At 37.1% G+C, this 25,320-nt stretch overlaps 1 protein-coding gene and 1 long non-coding RNA gene across 3 annotated transcripts in view; one reads left to right on the forward strand and one right to left on the reverse strand.

The window, feature by feature from the left end:
• BVES (blood vessel epicardial substance) overlaps nt 1-9,741 on the reverse strand; it is a 32,184-nt gene extending 22,443 nt beyond the window's left edge. Inside the window, exons 1-4 of one of the 2 annotated variants that reach the window (XM_016126184.2) lie at nt 9,446-9,741; nt 5,519-5,755; nt 3,438-3,562; nt 593-780 (exon numbers count right to left, since the gene is read on the reverse strand). In XM_016126184.2, coding sequence (XP_015981670.2) covers nt 593-780; nt 3,438-3,562; nt 5,519-5,755; nt 9,446-9,635 — 740 coding nt within the window. In that variant the 5' untranslated portion in view covers nt 9,636-9,741. Of the gene's footprint in view, nt 1-592; nt 781-3,437; nt 3,563-5,518; nt 5,756-8,858; nt 8,994-9,445 lie in introns of those variants that run through there. The other variant, XM_016126182.2, reaches the window with a different exon arrangement.
• Nucleotides 9,742-10,082: 341 nt separating this feature from the next.
• LOC118602796 lies at nt 10,083-22,590 on the forward strand. The gene is made up of 3 exons (XR_004950785.1): nt 10,083-10,288; nt 16,428-16,516; nt 21,456-22,590. It is a non-coding gene; the product is annotated as an uncharacterized LOC118602796 (long non-coding RNA).
• Nucleotides 22,591-25,320: the final 2,730 nt, after the last annotated feature.

Consider the following 25,320-nt stretch of genomic DNA (forward strand, 5'->3'; position numbering starts at 1 on the left):
AGTATTTATTTCAGAATAAATTTCACCAGCCATAAGAAAAAAAGAAAGTGTCAGTATTGATCCAGACATGTGCCTTTCAAAAGGTCTCTCCCTCTATGCCTAGAATAACCATATGATTTATGACTCAGACTCAGACACTTTCAAGAGAGAAGGGGTAGTATTAATAACTATGCCAGAACAATATACACTAGCTCTCTTCTCAGATATTGATGTTGCTAAAAGTTATATTTGTGATCTTGAAAAAATAAACAAATCACCTCTGAAACATGCACAAGCATCTTGAATTTTACTGCCTAATTTAAATCTTCTTCAAGTTTGACTAATTAGCTTTGAATAAAAGGTCAAAAAGAGGTTTAAAATGTTCACAACAGAAAATCCAGACATTAATAAGATTCAGAGCAGTAAATTCTATGCAACTTTAACATTTGCTCTGTAGCATTCCCAAATGCAGTCATAAAGTGAAAGTTCACCACCACAAATTCTGACTGCTTCCTCCATTGCTTGGCAATATGTTCTTCCATGCATTTCTTACCTGGAGGCCATGAGAAGATTCAAAGCAAAATGGGAATTTCGTTTCCCATAGAGCACTTACTTTCCCTTCAGGAGAATACTGAGACGGTCGTCAACTGAGGTTTTATCCTCTGCAGCATAAGTCTGGCCCTTTTTCAAGGTTTGGATCATGCAAAATTGTCCAGTTAACCTTCTGAACAAATCTGGAGGCACACGGAGTGGTTCAAACAATCGCCGGTAGACGCCACTGAGTTCCTTTTCAATCTTTACCTGAAATTCAGCAATGACCAGATGCTGTGTGAATGCAGCCACACCAAAACATTGACTTCTGTGGTCTCAGTACGGTTTTGAGAATAAATAAATTTGCAATATGTACCATTGCCTGTCTATATTTTAGTCAATGGAATCTTACACAGAGAGTAAGTGATGACAGAAGTTTATATGTTAAAAGGGCACTTTTGCAGTTAAATGGAACTGAGAACATATGGGGAAGATTTGTACTATTGATCACATCTCTCCCTAAGTGCTACAAAGCAACAGTGGAGGTTTTGAATGTTGTCACATCACTCACCTTCCCACTGTTAGCATTTTCTATAAATAACACAAAACTTTTTCGTATTTAGAACACATTTGTTTCACAGAAATAACACTAACTTTGAAATATTATAACAATAAACACATAAAATTGGAATCAACATGGAAACATATTTATGAAAATACATTCATTAAGCATTTTAACTACATGTAATTATCATTGAATGCATCGATGTAGGAAAACAAACATGCACAGCTGCCATCACTGCTTCTCATTTATTCTGAAGCAAAGTGAAGAGTGTAAAAGGGTTCCAGTGTAGCAGTTTCACAGGAAGCTAAAATAAATCCTGTAGGATAGAGAACCCACTGGCAAGTAAGGCTGGCTACTGGAGGAAGAGTAAAGCAAAATGAATCAATCATCCTGCCGTCAGACTATACAAGGCCCAGGTCACAACCATCATTGGGCCCAGCTTTAGTCTGGGAAATCTGAACTGCATGTCAATGAACTCTGGGGTTCAACTGATCATCCATCCCAACAAAACTTGTGTCAGTCACACTATGAAGTTTATAGACCCAGATGCTGAGAACTGCTCAGATGTCACTGCAGCCTTTGCTCTTACTTTTCCTGTTATTTCATTTTAATGAAGAACCTGTATTTATATTTTTCAAAAAAATAGGTTTATAGTCCAAGAAAAAACAAAAACACAGATACTAAGTGATTTACTTACTTGGTGATACCACATCAGCAACTTCCGAACCTTTTGTTCAAAACTTGGGGTTCCAGCAAGTTCTGATATTCAAAAACTGTAATCCTCATTATTATTATCATCTGCCTTTTCCATTCAAGAGCACTAGTAATGAGTGTTTAGAATAATTTATTCACAAATATGTCCCATTTCCAGTATGTATACTAGCCAATGTCACGCAGTAATGAACATATGAACTGAAATATCTACTGACTCATATTCATAATCTGTTCATCCTGTAAGTCTTAGCTCAATTCCCAATTCCTTCATGAGGCTTTCTTAATTCTTTTCTTTGAAAGCATCCACTCGTCAAATGTTTTTTTTTTTGAGCACCTATTTTGTGCCAATCATGGTTCACAGGAACAGGGAATACAACAGTAAGCGTGGTAGGTGATATTATTTCCAACTATTTGCTGCTCCTACCCCCTGTAAGAGGATTACACATCCCCTTACCCCATCCTACCCACTACATTATCAGGCGTGGCCATGTCACCTGCTTTGGCCAATAAAATGTGAGCAGAATTGACATATGTCCCTTCTGAGTAGAAGTTTTAAGAGACAATGGGACAAAGTTTCTCTTTTGTTCTTTTCTGTCATGAGAATTCATGTCTAAACAGAACCTGCTGCTCCAGCAGAGACTCTGAAATGGAGAAGACACATGGAATAGAATCATAGCTGAGACCTCAGTGCACAAATACCAGAGTTCACATATGAGGTGGATGAGCAAAAAACCTGTTGCTCTCATATGTCGCTAAGATTTTTAGGTTGTTTTTTTTTTACACAGCATAACCTGGATAAAACTAATACAGCAGGCAAAACAGACTGGCTTACAATGTTTGAGGAGGTTACAATCTAGTGGAATGCCTATTACATATATCATCTGTATGTATCATTAAAATTCTAATTTCTTATGAATTGCCTGTTTTCTAATAGTTTCCTACATACATATCTGGCTTTAAACATAAGTTAGGGCAGGCATTGTACCTTTTACTTTACTGAATATTTGTGTGCTCCTTGGACAATCAGTAAACATGTATGGAGTGATTTCTAAGGGCCAGGCTGTTTTCCTATTCTATTTACATCTTTTTGTTCTTGGTATGATCAAGGAAACACAGCAAGATAAATCAGAGTTGAAAAAAAAAGTTAAATTCTAGTGTTCTGGTGATAACTCATCACAAAGAATCATTTCCTTAAATGAATATTTTGGACATAAGAAAAAATGCATTACCTTAAGAAATTTGCATTAAAAATTTATGAACTATTTGTAAATCACTAATATGTTTATGGAAGTTGCCCATGAGTAATTAATTTTATTACTAGGCAAAGATAGTCCCAAATGACATCTGAATATCAGTAGACAAAAGAAATAATGATGCTATAAAACTAAAATAGAGAACACTGTCATATTCTCTCATGTCTAAATTGCTCTAATGATTTAAAAAGTTTTAACAACTCATTGGTAGAATATTTTTCACAGTACTCAAATGTTTTGCTTCCAGGCATATATAAACAGAAATTTTCATCTTCGGAGAAATTATATTAAAGGAACTAAAGATATTAGATGCTCATTCCCAAGTCCGAACAGAGTACTTTAAAAGCTTTTTAGCTTTAAAATCTCTTCCTCATTAATTAATTTCTAGTAATTACCGGTCTTTTCTTGTACAAAAGATATGAAAGATGCAAAATGTTGACACCGAGGAACACAGAGTTCCAGATCATGATATCCAAGGCACATCGGTAGAGAGTGGCCCAGATGATATAAAGGGTACATCCTGTTGAATAACAAAGTTAACATGTTAGAAATTCAGAATAGCCTCAACGTGAAGCTAATAAACTTATTCTCTGTATATAAAATAAACCAAACACATTTTAGAAATACCTAAGCCAAACAGCACATTGTTGTATTTTATTTTTTATCCGATTGGCAAAAAAGAAAAACATGCTTTGTTGCAGAGTATTCGTAAAGTTAAAAAATATTTTTCAAAAGGGGGAAAAATCCGCAATTCAACTACTTAAAGACAACCATTATTGATATTTAATATTTCCTTACAGTCTTTATGTATCATTACCTGATGGCACAACCACTGCATATATAATTTTAAAACCTGCTCTTTTAATTATTGCAGTTATTTTCCCATTTCATTAAAACTCTTCATGTATATAGTTTTTAATGATTGTAACTGATCAAACCAGAATTTATTTAACTATCTCCTTACTGGTGGACAGAAGGGATTTGTTTGAGGTGCAATTTTTGATAAGTAGCGAAAACATTTTTATACATAAAATCTGGTCTGTTTTGTGACTGTTTGCTTAGGGTACATTACCTGACAGTGAGTCAAGGGAGTGAACATCATAGCTTTTGATGACATTGAGAAATTGTTTTCCAAAAGGTTTCTAACAAATTTATGATCTTACTACTTGGGAATGCCCATATCAAGTTGTCAATATTATAAAATTTGAAAACTTAATTTAAGAGTGAGGAATTTTGTATTATGTTATATTTTGCATTTCTGTGATTATTGGTGAGCTTAAATATTTTACAAAAATTTTCTAGCTATCTGAATTTTCACTTGATTATCCATTCATCTATAGGAATGATTTTTCTTATCGATTCTCTTTAGATAAAATATCAAATTTCTTTTGATCAATTCTATAGTGAGAGCCGATATGTATTTTTAATTTCAAATAAAATTATCAAATATGATAATAATATATAACACACACAAAGCTAACCTACCATGTCAAAAAATTATTCATTTGTAGTTTTTTATTTCATCAGAATAATTCGGGGCATCTAAATAATGGCATAAAATGTAAAACTTTAAATATTCTTTAAAAAATATACCATAGCAAATTTAGAAGAAATTTAAAATGTTATTACTTAAAGGAGACAAGGCAACATAATGTAAGGTTGACTGTGAAGCTGGAGGACAAGCTACATTCCAGCTACCCCTCCAGCCTCTTCCTCAGCCATTCCATGTCATATTTCATATTTCAGGAACAATGAGCTACTCTTCATCCTCCCTCAATATGATGAATTTCCCTCTCTCCTGTGACTTTTACCTGGATATCACACACACTCACACTCAAAGAAGTTCTGCTTATCTTCCAAAAACCAGCTCCATTGCCTTTCCCTCAGTGGGAGCTTGCTCCGCCTTCCTGCTAAGCGTATCACTCTCTCCATTTCTCCCTGGCACTGGGCACACACCTGCATCGCATGTGACCACCCATCTATACTATTATGTAGTACCAGTATGTGCCAGGCACTATTATAAGTCAAATGTGTACATGCATACACACACACACATACACACACCCATTCAATTCTCACAACAATCCCAGGAGGTGGTATTATTTTTACCCTTATTTGACACATATGGAAACTGAGGTATAGAAAGGTTAAATCACTTGCTCCAGTTATAGTTAGCAAGTGTTGGAATCGAGATTCAAATCACACAATCCGGCTCCAAAGTTCACACTCTTACACATGAATGGATTTTCTGATATCTGGGAAATCTAAACAACATATGAAAACATATAAAGGTTTATCTAAAGTAAGCAGGAGAAGGCCTCTATTCTAAGTTACTTGATATACTGCTAATTCGATAAGAGAGACATATATTTGGTATGCTATAGACATAACAAGGAATTCTCTGTAACTCCCATTACAAAGCCCATCTGAATCCGGTTATTAAAAAGTTACATAAAATCTCGGTTAGGTATCTTACCTATGGTTAACATCCCCCTAAGAAGTATCATATGGAGGTGAAGAGTAGTTGGGATAACTAACCCAATTGCAAAAAAAATATTTGCTACATGAAAAACTAGATGATGTATCTCTCTCCAGTTTTCACAAGTGGTCTCATTGGAAGGCACAGGTATAATAGTCTCTAACTCAGGTGTAAAACCCATTGTAGCTGATTCTGCCAATGGGCTGGACTCAGTATAATTCATCTTGAAATTTCCTGTAAAAACAAATGAATAAAAGGACAATCATAAAAAATGGCAGCTATATCTTATCATCCCCATAGATGTTATACCAAAATTATTTCTGTGAACTAATTATTAGTAAATAGATTCCTCTGGTATTTATGAATTAGGCAGACCTAGTTCCTAATCCCAGCTTTGTCACATACTAAATATATCCATTTCCTTATCTGTTAAATGATGATAATAATACCTCGTTTGACTTAGAATTAACATTTGACTTTATCATAAGTGAAATAAAACATATGAAATACTTAACATAATACACAACTATTCTCTGATATGTATATTTGCATATATATGTTTATCTCTATGTCTGTAATATCTATATATACATACATCATGGTGGGAGAGAGAGGAATGATGAAATTAACTAGTCTAAAAGATAATCACCGATGTTCATAAACCACAATTACAAAATTATTTAGTACAGTCTTTCATATATTTCCACTAGTGACACTGAATCTAAACATGGGAAAAAAAACTGGAAAACAGATTTTTTGAATACTTTCAATAAAAGACTAATGCCCTCATATTTACTGTTTGAAGGCTTAAGATACTTGAAAGGCTATATTTTTATATTGTTGTGAAATCATTATATCATACATATATACATTCCACATTATTATATACATGCATAATAAGTACTTTACTATAATCATTTATATACACAGACATATAACATTATTCTTTCTTTTAGTGTCTAATTTAAATCTGTACTTTCTTTCCCATAGAAATCCTCGCTGGCTGCAGCTCACAAACTGCAAAGTAGTAAATTTCCATTTTACTTATATGTAGGAGGGGTCATGAATACACACTTAACTATTTAATATCAAAATCTGTAGCAAGTATGTTTCAAAGAATACATATTTTACATAAAGTGGCACTACTTTCTTATTATATTATCTGTCCTCCATCTCTGGTACTTAAAAATGCTTTGTATTATTAATTATGCAAATTGGTCCCTGACAAAAACTACGTGGATTTAGAGTATGTGAATTATTGTTTCAGGAAAATAATTCCAAATGGGAACTGAAAGTACCTTTAAATCCTTTAAATTTAATTTAGAAATATGTATTTCTTTCCAAATAAGATCATAATTAACCATACTTTTCCGTTTGTTTTTTCATCATACTTAAGTAAAGATTTTAGGTGGTAGAATAATTGGTATAGGTTAAGTATTTTGAAAGGCCATTATTACACAAATGTGAAAGAATTCCACATCCTTTAAGATGATAAAAAAACGCACACACACAAACTTACAAATTGTGAATAAAATGACTGTCAATTAAAGATCTCTTCACATAATTCTGAAATAGCTCATAAATATAAGAGAAATAGTTGACTTAGATATTGATTTTCTGCAAACAAAGAAATAAACCTTAAAAATTTAACCACTCTCCAAATGTTTGACTCAATAAAAATATAAGCCTAATGGGATGGGAGGTATTATTATTTTAATAACTCTAATTAGTCTGCTTTAAAGAATCAAATCAGAATTAATCTCATAATTACTACAGGAAGGAGAATGATATTCAACGTCCTCTATCACTCGTAAGCTAATGTCAATGTCAGTTTATGCATTAGTATTACATAAGCTAACAATAACTACCATTTCTACTGGACTTTAGAACAGGCTTTCACTTCCATTGTCCTATTTGTTCTTCTAACTACTCTATGTTCTTCATGAGGTAGGGGTAATGTCATATTCATCTATGTACATCAAAGGCCTAGCCTCTGTAGAGAATACCAGATGCAAAGTTCTACACCAAAGGAACACTGTTCAAAATCATTTTTCAGTCTCCTCAAACCTTGACAGTAAAGACAGCAGTGTGCCTACCTACCCTCTCTAAGGTTGAGAGACTCAGTGTGTATAATGCCACCCCCAAGAAAGCCACATAAGCCAGGGAAAGTCACTTGTGCTCTTTGGGTCTGCTTCTTCCCGGGAACAGAGGTGGCTGGACTAAGGCAGTTGGACTAGATAGATGGTCACTGAAACCTCTTCAAGTTTTAATAGCCTATGCCTCTAATACATATTTGTATAATAAGCTAATTAATACATATCCCCCCACACACATACGCACATACATCTACCCCATTATACCTATACTGCCAATTAATCCACTGTTCAATTTCAGGCTTTTAAAAGTTCTTCAAGTGGCACTAAAACTACCAATTTCAGGTCCAAGAGAAATGATAGGAAAACTACAATCTACTGACCCAAGAATCAGAGAAATAATATGAATTTTTAAAAGGTGAGATCACCCCATAACATATATTGATGTACTATACCTTATTAAAGATATATACATATAGTCTATGTATTTATTTAATTTTCTATATGTATTTAGCATATTATATAACTAACAGTGTATATTTATTATATATAGTTCATTAATTTGTATGCATCTATTGTCTATTATTTGTCTATGTATATTTATCTATATGCCTATTTTGAAATTCCAGTTACCTATTGTCAATAAATATTGATAAGATCTTACCGGTTTCAGCTTCCCTTGATCTCTATTAGTAGATTTCAGTGGTTTACGCTGAACTATCCTTATATAGAGAATGAAGGGGTCTAATGAGGAAGATTAGACTGGTTAATTGGTAAACGTTCAGATTAATTTTGACTAAATTAAGAAAAATTTTTTTCTTTCTCCTATCAGTTCCTTGTAGTCTAATTCTTTAAATTAAACCTGTTCTAATAAAGTTCTGTTCATTGGTTTTCAAATAGGTGTTTGCAAGGCGAACTAGCTAAAGTGTAAAACTAACCTTAACCCTTCACCAAACTACAAGAATGAAAAAGATAACAGCAATGAGCAAAAGTCGCGCTAGTAGACTTAATTTATTCTGTAATTCTAACAACCTTTGCACATTTCGGAATGGCCAAGGGCATTGAGTCGCTAAGAGTTTTTTCGCATGTCTTGCTTCATTCAGAGCGAGCAGTTTCTGGGACTTGTGCGGCCAACAAACCTGTTTCCCAAAGCTCCGGAAGCAGGAGCGTTGGAGATGGGGGCGGCGAGGATCTCGGGTTCCCTAGCGATCTGCAACCCCCCCCCCCCCAGGGGCCCTGCTTACTTGGCTCCTTAAAGAAAGAGGGTCAGTGTCAAGTGTTCTTGACCCCGAGCTCTCGGGACAGCAGGGATGTGCACCGAGCGCGGGGCCCCACCTCGCACTCTCAGCGCCAGATCCGGCCGCGACACGCGGGACCTGTCGGCCCTACAGAAGGCGAGGAGAAGCCGTAGTGGGTTCGGGCGCAGCGAGCCCCAGGAGCCCAGCGCGGAGAGGAGAGGCGGAGCTCTTCAAGGGTTTGCCCGAAGCAGAGCGCGGGAACTGGCACTCGATAGGGCCCGAGCACCCGGGGACGCTGGCACTGCCAGCTCCGAGTTGCAGCAGCTGACATTTGACGGTCTGTGGCTTTGGCGCCCAGACCGTGGGAGAAAGGTGGCTTCCAAAGACAGGAAACCCCGAGACGGCGCGGCCGGCGAGGAGACGGCGGCCGGGGCGCGGAGAACAGGCAGCAAGCAGTCTCCGAGGCTGCCAAAGTTGTTCCCAACGGAGCCAGGATCCAACTTTCGCTTCCCGATTTAGCTCTGGGAGCGCAAGGCTGCAAATAGCGGGGCCCGTGGGGACAGCGGGCGGCAGCTGCGCCTCCTGCTCCTTACCTGGCTGGTCCCTGGTACCGAGTCTGGGCGGCGCTGGCCAAAGTTTGGGGTAGCAAAGGCAGGGCTCGGGGGACACGGTGGCGGCGGCTCGATGGGCGCCCGAAGCGAAAGCCGTGGCCGACCGGGCGCGGAGGCTCCTCGACGCGTGCCGGGTCCCCGCGCCCGCAGCGGCTTTGACTAAAATAGGCATCGCGGCGGCTGCGGCCGGGGCTGGGGCCGCACCGCGCACGCGCCCGGCGCCCCGGCGCCCCCCGGCGGGCGGAGCTGCCAGTCTTCTGCGGGACTCGGAGCGCGTCTCCTCCAACTCAGCCGCGGTGTCGTCGGTACACTCGGGATCAGTTTGAAACACCCGCTGATTTCTTTCCTCGTTTCCTTTCTACTGGATTCTGCCCGTGTTTGGGCATGAGCGGGGGGCGGGCAGCATTGTGGGACCAGCGGCGTGGGTCGTTTATTCCCTGGGGATAACTCGAGCCCTAGAGTCCCAGGAGGGAGAGCAATCAGAGTAAGAAATGAGAATCAAAATCTTCGTTTCCCCTCAAAGTCGAACGACCCACTCGCATAACTCCTTTCTGGGACAGTCGCCCACCGTTCGACATAAGGAGGGAAGGCCCGGAGAGCGCGCAACTCGCGTCTGAGTCCGTCGGCGGAGGCTGGCTGTTTGGTCCACCAGGGACGCAGGGCACCGCCCCCGGGGACCGGCCGGGGGCCAGAGCAAGCCAGCCCCGATGCTGTGGGGGCCACGCGGGAGAACTTTTGACACGAGATACTGTTTTGTTTTCAAAGAAGGAGAGCGTTCATCCGGAATTTGCATTCCGATGGCGGTGCAGGGCCCTCCACAGTAAGGTAACTCCACCGTATTTGCCATGTAAATTTGGTAGATTTGGGACCATAAATTGGTAAACAAGATATGAAAGTATGTTCCAATCAATCTTTACTCTTTATAGAAGACGACTATTTTGTGTAAGAAATACAGGACAAAATAATGAAGAGTTGGAGTGAGGGGAGGGGTTAGAGGACAAAAAAGGAAGGTTAGCTGGGCATTCATAGTTTCCATCCTAAGTGTCCCACTGTGGGGTAGAATTTGTGCCTGTCATTAGAGTCTGAGGTCGCTTATTCATGCCAAAACATGATCTAAATACAAAACGGACCACAGGTACATTATAAAGTGAGTAGCCGGAAGTGCTTACTTGGCATATCTCACCAGTGGGGAGGCAGTGCAGCATTGTGTTCAAGACATGTAGTGTTGAGTGGACTAGTTTTCATTCCTGTTTCTGCTACCAGCAAGCTGTGTGACTTTGAGGGAGTTACTTACCTTTTCTATGCCTCATTCTCCTCTTTTGTACTATGGAGCTGCTGCTGATGATGATAATTGCACCTGTTCTTCAAAAGATTGTTTTGACGACTAAATTATTTTACATATATATATATATATATATATATATACTTATGTGTGTATGGCTTACACACATAGTACATTCTATTATATGTGAATATATGTTATACTTATAAAGCTCCTCTAACATGTTTGAAATTTGCTCTGACTATACAAGATTAGTTTTCAAAGGTACTTATTCAGAGTCTGTTTCTTTCTAGATGTCTGCCTGACATTTTGGTAGCTACCACTAAATATATTTTAAGATGCAGATGTAATAATAAATGCACGCAAAGATTTTGCATGGATAGTCATTAGAGGGTGACTTATAATAATGAATACTAGAAATAATCTAAATTCTAACCATAGGAGACTAATTATAGGACATCCAAACAATCTTGTTCTAAGCAACAATTAAAAATAATTTATAAAAAGGTAATAGAGACATGATAATGTCTATTAATTATATAGAACAGAGGTCAGCAAACTATGGCCCAAAGGTCAAGTGCACTGCCCATTTTTGTATAGCCCTTGAGCTAAAATTGTTTTTACTTCTTTTAATGGTTGAAATAATCAAAAGAAGAGTAGTATTTCATGACATGAAAATTATATGAAATTCAAATTCGGTGTCCATAAAGTTTTATTGGAACTCAGCCACCTCATTCATTTATTGCTGCTTTTGTGCTACAAAGACAGCATTGAGGGATTGCCAAAGAAACCATATGACCTTGCAAAGCCTTAAATTTTTACTGACTGGTTTTTTACTGAAAAAAAGTTTACTGCCCCTGATATGGAGTATACTTTGTGCCAGTCACTGTTATAAGTGGTTTAGATTTATTAAGCCACTGAATCTTCACAGTGGACCTATGAAGAAGCAGTTACTATGTTTATCTCCATTTTATAGATGGGAGTCTGAGATAAGAGGTTGAGTAGCCTGCTCAGGGTCATACAACTAGTGAGAAGCTGAGCCAGGATATGGACCAGGCAGTCTAGTTCCAGAACTTAGACCCTTGTCTACGAGCTGCACAGTTTCTGCCTCCTTCTAACTCTAGCCTCACTGTCTCCCATCGAAAGATGTTAGATAGAAAAAGGTGAGTTACAAGAATGTATAGAATATTACAAATCATCCAGGATAATAAGCACTAAAATGCTTTTTTATCTTCTTTACCTCTGAGTGATGACATTGTAAATTATTTTTCTTTTTTTTTCTTTTTTCCTTCTTTCCATCCCACCCTTCTTTTTTTCTTCTTTCCTTCCTGTCTCTCTCTCCTCTTCTTCCAATGCCTCCAGGTTCCCCTCCTTCTTCTCTTGCTAAATGTTTTACAATAATTATGCATGCTATCTTATATTAGTTTAAAAACATTTATTAAAATAATAGAGCCCAGGTTTTGACCTTTACTAATGGGAAAGCCAGACTCCAGAGGTATGGTTACAGAGTCAGCTATTACAGGACATGTTCACTCCTTACCTAGCAGGAAAGGATACCTGTAAGGCATTTATGTTGTATAAAGATTGCATACTTTTACAAAAGAGCACTGGATTCGATATCATGAGACTTGAGTCTTGGCCTGTGATAGAGCCTGTGTTTTCTCTGAGTCTGTGTTTCATGGAAAGAGGAGACTGAACTAAACCTAAGTCCTTCACTATAACCAATTCAAGAATTAAAAACATTATTTTATATTTAAATTCCTTATCACTGACATATGATCACTAGCTCTATAAAATGCAAAATAATTCTAAACATAGAAACTTGGTTTTGGGAATGACTTAGGCTGCTTGGTCTCCTCCTGCTGGTCATGGAAAGGTCAGATTGAAGATTTGGAGCATTATTTCAAAACTAATAGGATGCAAGGAGGTAACTTGTATATAATGAAAAGGATACAAGGCATAAATAACAAAATATAGGAAAGCATGTCTCCTCCGCAAAAACTGACTAGTACAGCTTAGCTTGCCAAAAACAATTATTTCTACCTCTATTTTTCTGTGGGCATCCAAGTCTGCTTTTACTATTTGGACAAAACTTTGATGAGATTTCAAAATTCAAATAGAATAAGTTTTGTAAAACTAAAACAAGACCCGAGAGAGTCATTGGTTTTAAAACTGTGTAGCATTATCTTTCTTATTTACACTGCCCATGGTTTAACATCAAGGTAGACCTTCTTTCAACTGTTACTCCTACTCGCATAGAGACCATAACTTCTTCCGATACGGTCTCATAGCAGACAGTTCTGGTCAAACATGAATTATTACACAATGATTTAATTAGATTATTTTTGTACCTAAGTTCCTCTCATTAAATGTTACATTATTTCATTGACCAGTTTGACAGCCAAACTCACTGATTATTTAAAATTGTTTCTTTTTAAAAAAATTAATAGACTTTTTTTTTTTGTTAGAGAAGTTTAGGTTTATAGATGATCAAGCAAATAGTATAGAAAATTCTCTTTCTCAGCTGTTCACAGTTTCCCCTCTTCTTGACATCTTGCATTAGTGTGATACATTGTCACAATTGGAGAATAAATATTGATAGACCTTTTTAACAAGAGTTTACATGAAGGTTCAGCTTTATGTCGTACAGTCCTATGGGTTTTGCCAAATGCATAATGTCATGTATTCACCTACATATGACATAAATAAGAAATATATATTTGGTTTCTTCTTCTAGTTCCTAACACAGAGTTCCTAAAACCCATGTAATTTCCTGGATGATAGGGGTGGTAGGATCATCCTTTGTTCTAATATTTAGTCTATGTCTTCCAATTGCTGTTACAGTGCTCCTAAAACCTTTATAATTCCTGAGTGATGGGATGATGAGAACATCTTACACAGAGCTCCTAAGTTCCTAGGAATTTGCTGGGTGATGGGAGTGTATTTGTTCTAATGAGATGATTCTGGGTGGGCTTCCAGGCAGCTTCAGGGTGGGTCCTGGTAACCAGAAAGGCCAACCCATGATAACATGATAAGAAGCTTGGAACTCTCAGCCATACCCTTTGTTCTCTGGAGAGTGGAGAGGGGCCGGAGATTGAGTTATTAACTGACCATACCCATGTGACAAAGCCTCCATAAAAATCCCTAAACTGAGAGGTTCGGAGAGTTTCCAGGTTTGTAAACACATCTATATGCTGGGAGGGCAGTCCACACCAACTCCACAGGGACAGATGCTCCTGTACTCAGGAATCTTCTGGATGTTGTCCTATGTACCTCTTCATCTGGCTGTTCATTTGTATCCTTTATTATACCTTTTATAATATAATTAATAAATGTGTTTCCCTGTGTTCTGTATGAGTTGTTATAGAAAATTATTAAACCTGAGGACAAGGTTGAGGGAACACCAATTTGTAGCTAAGTCAGACATGGAACTGAGCCCTTTACCTGTGGGGTCTGCACTAACTCTGGGTAGTTAGTGTCAGAATTGAATTGTAGGAAACCCATTTTGTTGTGGAGAGCTAGAGAATCAGTTGGTATGGGGAAAACCCCCACATATTTAGTGTCCAAAGTGTTATGAGTAGAGGAAACAGTTTTCCTTTGGTAATGACATGTAGCCACCATTATAGTATCCTACGTAATGGTGTCACTACCACAAAAATCCCATGCTCCACTTATTCGTTGCTCTTCCTCCTCCTCTCCCTAACCCCTGGCAAGCACTGATTTTTTTTTTTTTATACTATATCCATAGTTTTGCCTTTTCCAAAATGTCACATAGCTGGCATCATATAGACTATTGACTTTTCGGATTGGCTTCTTTCATTACGTGATATGCACGTAAGGTTACTCTATGTCTTTTTGTGTCTTGATAGCTCATTTTTTAAATCACTGAATAATTTTTCAGAGTATGGATGTACGATAGTTTGCCCATTCACCATTTTTAAAGAACATCTTGGTTTCTTCCAGTTTTCGGCAGTTATGAATAAAGCTGCTATAAACAGTTCTGTGCAGGTTTTTGTGTGGACATATTTTCAACTCGAGTAAATACCAAGGAGCACAAAAAAAAGCTATGTTAACCTTTTAAGAAATTATCAAACTATCTTCCATAGTGGCTGTACCATTTTCCATTCCCACCATTAATGAATGAGAGTTCCTGTTGCTCTACATTCTTGCTAACATTTGGTATTATCAGTTTTGGGAATTTTAGCCATTCTAATAGGCATTTTTCACTTTTTAAACTGACTCAGTTAATTTATTCAAAATAAGTAAATAGGTTATGCACTGAACAGGTGTTTTGTATCTTGGCTAAATAAAAAACAGGGAACAACATCTCAAAGCAAAGGGGTGTAATCTTTTATATTATTGTTATATCCCAAGGCTCACAGTCTAAAAAATGTATGAAACAATGTCTAACTAGTTCTAATACTAAATTCAGGGAAAAGGTTTCTTTAAAAAGATGAATTAAATTTGATTCATTGAACAATGAGCTCTTACCCAAAGGGTTCATTCAACAACTCTTAAAAGAAACAAAACACAACTAAAATGTAAAAAAGTGACCCAGAACATTGAGAAGACAGTGAATTATGAAGGAAGTCAAAAGAATGGGAGCTTCGGAATTATCAGCTGAGTTTGAACCATGGTTTTATATTTAATAAGCTCAGTGAGTTAAATTTTTATCAAGCCTTTCTGAGCCTCAATTACTTGTATGTTAAACTGGGAAAATAATTTGTAGTTAATAAGATTATTTTGACCTTTAGAGACTATGTTTGTAGAAATGCTTGGCGTTCAGGTTTCGGTAATTTAATTGTACATCTCTTCTATCCTTCTTCTAGTGCTCTGCACATGGTACACAATCAATAAAAGTTATTAGAATTTAAGTCATCAAAATTCCCTAATCTGATAAAATAGTTGAAATAGTACATAAATACATAAAATAGCTAAGATGTAGTTTCATTTTCTATGTATTTGTTTTTTTTAAATAGATGTAATATAACATACACAAGGCCAATGTTTCAAACAAAATTTGTTAAAATTGCAAGATTTTGGCACATGTTAAAATTTCCAGTGGTCTGGGATTTCCCTGGAGTAGCTAGAAATGAGATATAGGCTTCAAAAGCAAACTCATGAAATATGCAATAGTATAGATCCTAGAAACTGGGCACTTGGCAGAGCTAAGTTACAGTAATTCATCATCTTGGGGTTGGCAGAAATGTGCTTATAGTGACTATAATGTCCAAAACTAGAGGCCCGATATTTGCTTTGTGTATTCTTCCACATATAGATTTTCTTCTAAAACAGAAGAGTTGCATTTGTGAATTGTTGGTTTAAATATCGATAATAACAAATGAAGACCATAGATGAAGCATTTACTAAGATGTCCTAACTTTTTGGAAAGTTATTTCAAAGAGAAGGAATTTAATTTATTATAAGTAACTAAGAATATTGTAAGTAACAGAATCATTTTTTTTTTAATGTGTGGAAAGAGGATCAGAGTAGTAGTTCTGGATTCACAATCAACCCCAAAGCCTCAAAGATGGAGCTCAGGTTGGATCCACAAAACAAAACTGGATCCCGGGCCCAGGCAGATTCCTCACCTCTCTCATGCTGAGCAGGTTGAAAAGTCTGGCACCAACCACAAGATGACCTCTCTTGTGTTTTGTTCTTTCTCTTTCTCAAAATTCCCAGACCCTTGAAGCCTATCTATGAATCCCAAATTAAGCACTTCTGCTTTTAGAGGAGAGAAATGCAACAACCTGAAGATGACACTTTTAAAGGTACTGTTTCTTAAGTGTGTAAATAATTTCTTTATATGAGGTACCTGGTGGTTGGAAAGTTGTTAATAATAGAAAAGTAACTTTTGGCAGTTTTTAATAACATGCGATCCGATGGTTTAGATACGATTTTAATTGAAAGTGAAGCCATGGAATGACTTAATCTGTATCTGGTGAGAGAAAAACTTTTGATCATAGAGTTTCTGAACAATATCATTCTTATATGTAATTAATTCTCAAAAAGGGCTGGTTTGGGAGGCAAATGTGAGGTCTGATAATGACCAACGTGTTAATTGACTTGAGCTGAAAGCAAAAACCGTAAGCAACACACTATAAAACTGAATAATAAAAAAAGTTGGGAATAATAACGCTGCCATCCAGCATTAATTGATGTGTAAAAGCACATGAGTTCCCAGGAAAAACGAATTATTTAAATGCAAATTTTTATTATTACTACTTAAATTATTGTAATAAATTCATGAAAATAAGATGCTGTGCTAGTTTAGTGCATGTATAAAACCTAATAAAATATTTGTGAGCCATATACCAGCAGTTTTATCTTTAGCCATTAAAAAAATAGTAAACAAGATGGAACATTTCTTTAGTCTAAGATCAAGTATATTAAGGACAATTTAGAACCACACCAAACAATTATGATATTGGATTTGAAAACTACAGAGATTCTCATACTCTTTCATAGGAGAAAAATTTGAGTTTTGAAAAGATATGAGTTTTATAGTCATCAAGTCTCTTTATAGAGTGTTAGAAGAGTAGAAATGCCTTGACTATGAATTTTCCAACGGGACACCATTTTGGTTTATATGCCATACGAAAAACTATTCTTATGCAGTTTTACTGCCCAGTCAGTGTAGGGATTTCTTTATATTTTTTACATCAACTATACCAAACTAAGTTATTTGAAAAGAAGTGTAATGAATATATTATAAGCTCAGAAAATGGCATCTAAAAGCAACAGAGTCAAGAAATCTTGCAGATGATTTCATATGACTGTTAAGTGAATAAATAAAACTTCTAATACCTAGAAAATTTATGTTGAATAGGAAAAAGTCTAGTTGAAAATATTACTCTTAATGACCATTATAAAATGCTATATGATGAAACCATTAAAATGCCTTGGCATTTCCTACTTACTTTATTAATGATTTAACTTGTTGGCAAGTGTTTTAAAGTGATGTTACAGAACTATCAGAGAGGTTAGTTTTTATCTCTATTACAGCTTTTATCACTTGCTACCTTTTATGTATTTATGTACAAGTGTTAGTTCTTCCTCTCAGTCATAAGTTTCTGGATGGTAAGAACTGTGATTAATCTTTCATAGCTCTAGCATGTGATTTGCATATATTTGGAACTCAGTAAATAATAATTGATGGAATAATTGAGTGCATTTGCTTTCAAGTATTATTCTCAAACAGATAAAATAGTAAATATTTTTTAATTGTGTTTTACAATTTAAATTATTATGAATGGGGAAAGTACAGAAGAAATACATGCCACATGTTAATAGAAATTGGGTTTGAATAGTGGAATTATTTTTTTATTATTCCAACTTGTTTATAGTATAGTCATATTATCTTTTTAAAGGAAGGAATAAATAAAAACAAAGTGACACTTAATATTCTACTAGATTAAAAATCACTTTATTAGAATTATGGTAACCTCTCTACCATAATAGTGACACTCTACTCCCTTGCTACTCTCCCACTCCCCATCACCACCTGCCTCTCCTCTCTCTTCCCATCTAACTGATTAATAATGAAACAAGAAAAAGTTGGAAAAGATAAGATAGGAAGGAATAAGAAGAGATGATGTTTTAATGCTAGATACATGGATTTATTCATTTAGAAACAGTGAGTGGGAAATGCCTGGTGTCAGGCTGCAGCAGTGTGGGAAGAATGCAGAGACCTCACTGTCAGAAGCAAAGATAGAACCGGCCATACTCTAGGGCCATCGGCTCAGATGCCCAGAGACTAAGTGGCCAAGCAACACTGCAGTGGATAAAGGGAGAACTCAAGAGGACAGAGGTCAAAACACCTCTTCTGCTCTGCCATTAAGCTTTGTAAACTTGCCTGGAGCAAGGAGAGAAGCACAGAAAGACTGAGAGAGATTCATTTTGAATGACTTTAAAAATGGAAAGAAACTACTTTTAAGTTCTAGGATCAAGTGTTTTCTGACATTACTGGGAAGAGGGTGTGAAAGAGTGAGATCAAAGACAGGTTAAAGAAAGTATGTATCTGATGAGTATTTCCTCAACTGATACCAGCTGCACATTTTATTCATTTTTTAAAAAATAATTTAAGGCGCAATTACTATGTACCAGGCACTAGGCTAGGGGTGATTTTTGCACAGCAAAATGAAAGTATGGAGAACTGGCTTTAGATGAAATTAGAGGAGCGCCTAAAGTATAAATTTTTGAGAAAAAAGAAATACGAAAACCAGTCTAAGCTAAATCATCTTGCAAATTTCCAACCTAAAGAGTGATTTTGGAACCCGAAAACTAATAACTGTGCATTCTAAACAAGTGTGCTCAAATTCATTTCAACAATATCAGGAAGAAAAATGTGGCTTTGAACATCAGTTAAGGAATGGTGGTTTTGCATCATGCAGAAAAAAAAAATGACATTTTACAGGTGTGACATTTTATTTCATGATAATACTGCCAGTGGTATTGCATCACTGAAGCCAAATTGGGAGGGGAATTCAGTGTTAAAATTCAGATATGGATTTAAGAACAGATGCAATTACTTTCCTTTTACTCGATGAGTATTTACAAAGCAACTACCTTGTGTCAGGCACTGTTCCCAAACAGTGAACGAGATGTGGACTAGTGGGAGAAATCTTTTTTCTCAGAAAAATAGATATTATGCTGGTGCACTGGCTAAACTTTTATCTCAGATTAACTAATTTATATCCCACAGTAATACCCTGTTTTTCAGAAGCCGTCACTTAATATACAAGAAAAAATTTCTCTATTTTAGAGACCTTACTGGCTACTATTTGAAAACTCTTCAGTTTATAAAGTTTCACTGTACCTAAAATATTATTCTGTCTTTAAAGAGAGAGAGAAACAGCACTACAAAGGACACTAAATTAATTTACCTATAAGTTGGGAAGGTGACACATAAAGTTTGGTGGCCTGAGAAAAGGAAGGATTCTCAGTAAAATTTCTTGAAAGATCTCAAATGATCCATATTTGAAATATCTGAAATGAATTTGGACAGATCCAAAATTCAAAGAGCTTACTTAAACTGTATTAAAGAGGCTTGACAATGCTCTTTCATTACATAAACTTATAGCCATTTTATTAGCATTACATTTAATTACACATTTTACATGTAAACCACATTTGAGCTCAAGCTAATCGCTGATGACTTGGAAGAAAGGTTCATTTTTGAATAATGTTCCCTGTACTAGACTAACAAAATCAGTAGACCTGTAATAGCTCTTTGGCTTTGAGTTTTCTTTAATTTGAGATTGGGGACATTTTAGTTCTCTTCAAGTCACTTAGCAACACCATGGTCAGTGTAGCATGAAAAATGCAAGGACACTAATTTGGAAGAAATGGCTTAAATTGGGTGTTACCATTTATTGTGATTCAACCTCTCTAAACTTTATGCATGAAATGGAATTCTTCCAAGGAATAAGCAGATGAAATCATGTATAGGCACATGCTTTGTAAACTATAAAGTATTAAATACACAAAGTATATTGTTTTGGAATTATATAATTTGGGCAATAATGTTATATTTAATAAGAGTAGTAATCTGAAGTTAGATGACTCAAAACATCTGGTGTTATATCAAGTAGAGCTAAAATCCTACTATAAAATTATTTAAAAACAAGTATTATTGAAATCCTATAAATAAAATAAAATTACATTTATTTAGATTACCAAAGCTTAAATTGAAATAGAGTAAAGGGAAAAATGATAATTTGGGGCACAAATGATCAGTTCTTAAGGGAAAAAATAAAGTTTCCTGTCGATGTTTAATAGCTACCAGTTTTTTAAACTAGTCAAATTTAGCATAATAATAAAACTTCAAATTATTTTCAAATCATGCTGATATGTGCAAATGTACAATCCAGCATTCAAATGATGGTAATACTCATGATAAGATGACTAAGAGCTAAAGTAACTAATATTTCAATCTTACCACATCTTTCTATTATTGTAAGAGTTTTGACCTTAAAGTAATACACAGTTCTATCAAATTAAACCTGTATTTTATTATAAGTCTGTGTAATACCATATTTTATTTGTATGTTTTATTGATATGTCTGTATTAAATTTTAGTAGAATAAAGAAAATAATGGAATTAATTGGGGCCATTGATTTCTCTAACTTTTATGAAAACTGTTTTTTATTAAAAAACATTAATTTGGGAACACCATTTCTGAAGGTTAATTTCTTCTATAATCATATGCAATATAATGGAACATGCAACTCAGAAAGTAGAGTCGAGGGGTGGCTCCATAGTGTAGTAATTAGCACATGTGCTTTACAAGCAAGGAGGTCCTGGGTTTGCACCCCAGCTGGAGCCATGGACCAACCAGGCCCCAGGTGGAGCCACTGACCAGGCCCCAGGGGTCGGGGTGCTCTCAGGGAGCCTTTGGGAGGAGACCCCCGCCTTCAGAGATCCAGTTCTTAAAGGGAAACCGCAACATCCATAGGTAAGGAGTGGAAGGAGCGGGGAGAATTAAAAGGGCGGGGGGGGGGGGGAGTAGAGTCAAATACCACATATATATTTATGCCCTTGGTCAAACCAGGAGTCAGAAGTACATAATGTTGTATAATGCGTTGCTCTTATAATAATATGTACTGTCTGCCTAATTTGTTTTTCTATGGCTTTTGCCAGTTTAGTTGAGGGATTTCACTTTCTAACTGGCTCTGTCAACTCAATTCAGTTTTTCTGGTTCTGTGCAGTGTAACAGTATGACACCCAGAGCTTATCCAGATGAGCAGAGAGCAAGTGAATTTCCTTCTGCTTCTCTGTTGAAGACGAGAGAAAATTCTTCACCCAGCAAGTGCTCTCATAACAAGAATTATACTATTCTTAATGGTAGATTACTCTCAGGACCATAGATGGTGCAGAATCCAGGACAGATCTTGCTGCTCCCTTCTCATATTTGCACAGAGGTCAAATCAGGTTCAAAAGAGTAGCCCCCAGGGGAAAAGAAGCGTCCAAATATCCAAGTGAAGTAAAGGTTGTGCAAGAGGGGCCTGCAGTCTCCCTGCCACCTCCAACTTGTCTTGGTGCCTGGTGTGGAGGTATTTATGCCTGATCTTAAGCTGCTGTCTTTACCCCTCAGGCGACTTCTTAGAGTCCTTTCAGACCATGAAATTTAGGGCAGAAACACCGCACAGCAATCAATCCAGTTCCTTCAAGCCCTAGGGACAACTCTTAGCCAGGGCCAGCTTCATAGGCATGTGACCTGTATAGTCACAGAGAGCTCCAGGCTTACAAAAGCCTCACACTTGGTTTAATGCTCTACTGTCTGGGTCTTGAAATTCTTAATACTTTTTAAATAAGGTGCTCCATTTGCTTATGTGTATACAGATCTTGTATACAAAGCCATAAAGCATTTTTAACACAAGAAAACAGCCAGTTCTTCATTTTATTTCATTCTTATAAACAATAAACAAACCAAAAGAATTTAGGGCTGGAAACAATTAGGTTGAGATGAAAACAAGCCCAATTTTTAATAGAATTTAAATTTTAAGTGCATTGTATTTAAGTATATTGTACTTTAGCAGTACTTTTCCAGGATATCAGTGGTTTTGTTAGGTAGCTAGTCAGAATGAGTGACAAGAAGGAAGAAAGGAATAGGGGCCCAGCCTAGAGACTGCCCAAAGAACACCCCAATTGTAGTAGAATTCTGGAGCAGCACGTGCACTCTAGACAAAGTTATTGCCTAGTGTCATTCGGGTGTCAATCAAGATGACCTCACTTGCCAGTCACCTGGGAATGCCTTTGAAACCACCCATCACAGCCCAACTAGAAAGTGCATTATCCCACTTCTGGGCCCTTTTTTTGCCCTTCTGTGCTCTTCCCTTCTTTTTTGCCCTTCTGAGCTCTCCTTCTTTTTTGGTGACCTTTTGTGACTTTTTTACCCCTTTGTAGCAATTTTGGCCCCTTTGTGTTGGGTATAGCGCTGGGACCATGTGCCTCCTTGGGACATACTTTGTCTTTCTAAAATATGCTTTTAATAAAACTATTAAATCTCAATGACCTATGATTCTTTACTGCTGTTATTTGAGGAAGAACCAAGGAAAAATGCTAACTACACGTCTGTGCCATCGTTATTCCTCTCCCCACTGCCGTTGGGACGACACTGAACTCTGATTGGTCCCAATGATGATAGTTTCTTCTTTTCTTGTAGGTTGATTATTTTGAGACGGTGAAATGTGGTTTGCTAGACATTTCAAACCAAACATGCAGGGTAGATACATAGAGGTCACTACAGAGTTTTAATTTTCTTTCTCCTTTGAAGAAAACCTAGGTGCCAACCAAAGTGTTGTATAAGAGCATATCTGTTACTACCTAGGGATGGTGCTCGTCCCACACAAAAGTGTGAAGATGGTGAGGTTTCACAGCATCTTTTTACCTCCTCTTTCAGCATTCCTTTATCCTAGGACGTTTGTACTCCTTCCTCCTCATCCTGAAAATGTCAATTTCTGGAAAACTTGTATACAAATTCTTCTCCCTCTGTCACAGAATCTGAGCCAAAAATCAATATCCCATTTTTATGTGGTTTTGATGTCTGTCAACTTTTATGGTTAGAAAGCAATCTGCTAATTAACCCCTGTTAAATTATTAGCTGGTACTAACTTAAGGTGTGACTTCTACTTAGGGTGTTTTATTTTGATATTTAATTCCACAAAGTTAAAGACTCAAAGGAATGAGTTTTCCCTGAGAGCCACTGCAAAGCCCACTGACAAGCCAGTGAGTACTTACTGAAGGCCTTCGACTACTCCAAGCAGAGAGCTGCCATTGTATCTGCTTGATGAGCTGCCTTTGATGGCCATGTGTGTCTGGGAGATGGAAGAACCCCTCCAACTATTCATTTAGTTCACGCCAAACTTAAATAGCTCAGTAGCTGATCCAGACTAATGATTCAGACCTTGTCACATTGTCCCACTTATGGCAGATGTGAAACATACAGAAAAAGGAATGTATTTTGCATAACCCCAATACGTCTTTCCCCATCCTCCTTGCTGACTTTGCTTCCTAGGTCACTGAGAAAATAGAAGTAACTATGAGAGAACTTTTATAAGTTCCCACCACATTGCTCACTTGTCAGCAACTGTCCTCTCGTGTATTCTGCTCTCTCTCCTTTAATTGTCTCCTGTTAATTGTCCATGTTCTAGTTTAAGGTTACTGGATCCCATCATCACTCCCTTGCTCAAGATCATCACTCCAGCAATTCATCCCTTTTTACTGGATCATTCTTATCAAGATACAAATATGCTATTTTTTTTTTCTTCAAAACAACAACAAAATATTCCTTTCTCTTGACCTCACTTCCTGGTCAGGCTACTGTTAACTTTTATTTCTCTTCACATTAAAACTCTTTGAAAAACTTGCTTATTCTTGCTCTTCCAAATTCTTGCCTCTCATTTCCCCTCAACCTACTTCAAATTTTTGTCCCCAGTCACTCCACTAAAACTTCTCCTGTCAAGTTCACCAGTGACTTCCATGATGCTCAACCCAGTGGTTTATTCTCAGACCTCTTATCATTTGACTTGTCAGCCACATTTGCAACAGTTCATCGCTCCCTTCTTGAAACACTTTCTTCACTTGGCTTCCAAGACTGCATGCTCCTGATTTTCTTCCTACCTCACTAGCTGCTCCTTCTCTTCTCTTGCTGACTTTTCTCCACTCCCTGTTCTCTTAACAATGGAATATCCCAAGGAAAGTTCCTCAGACCATTTTTCTGAATCTACATTAACTTTGTAGGGCATCTCATTTAGTTTCGTGGCTTCGAATATAGTCTCTCTGTGAATTACTCTCAAATCTTTATCTCCCTCCCTGACCTTTCTCTTAAACTCTAGACTCATCTATTTACTTTAGTGTCTAGTTGGCATATCCCACTTAACCCTGATCTCCCCTTCCAAGTCCCATCTTGTCCGCCTTTCCCCCAGTCTATTCTCAGCAGGCTCACTTGCGTGATTCTATTAAAACAGAGGGCAGATCACATTATTCTTCTATTTAAAATGCACCCGTGGTTTCTGGTCACTCCCAGAATAAAAGTCAAAGTCCTTACCATGACTTATTAGACCCCACCCAATCTGCTCCAAATTGCCTCTTTGCCTTCGCTCCATAACACTCATTCTGCTCTAGCCGTGCTGGCCTTCCACTGTTTCTGCTGAGGCCTAAAGGCCTTCTCATCTGCTCTCCTCTCTGCCCAGATTGCTCTTTCCCCATATATCTATGTGGATTGTTCCTTTGCCTCTTTCAGTCTTTGTTCAAACATTACCTTCTCTCTGAGGGCTTCCTTGACCACTCCCATTAAATTGCCATGCCCCTTCATATCCTCATTCCCCGATTCGTCTTTCTCCATCGTACTATCTCTTTCTAACATGAGGTTTTTCTGATTTTTTTTATTATTATTATAATCTGTCTCCTTCACCCCCATAATGTAAGCTTTATCAGGTGTGGGATCTCCATCCTATTGTATCCCCACTGCCCAGGTCTGCACCTGGAGCCATGGCAAGTGCTCGGCACACATTTATTATATGTATGATGACCTATCTTTCCACCAAAGAATATGGCCTACATGTAATTAAT

This window comes from Rousettus aegyptiacus, unplaced genomic scaffold (assembly GCF_014176215.1).
Source record: "Rousettus aegyptiacus isolate mRouAeg1 unplaced genomic scaffold, mRouAeg1.p scaffold_m13_p_1, whole genome shotgun sequence".
Taxonomy (NCBI): domain Eukaryota; kingdom Metazoa; phylum Chordata; class Mammalia; order Chiroptera; family Pteropodidae; genus Rousettus; species Rousettus aegyptiacus.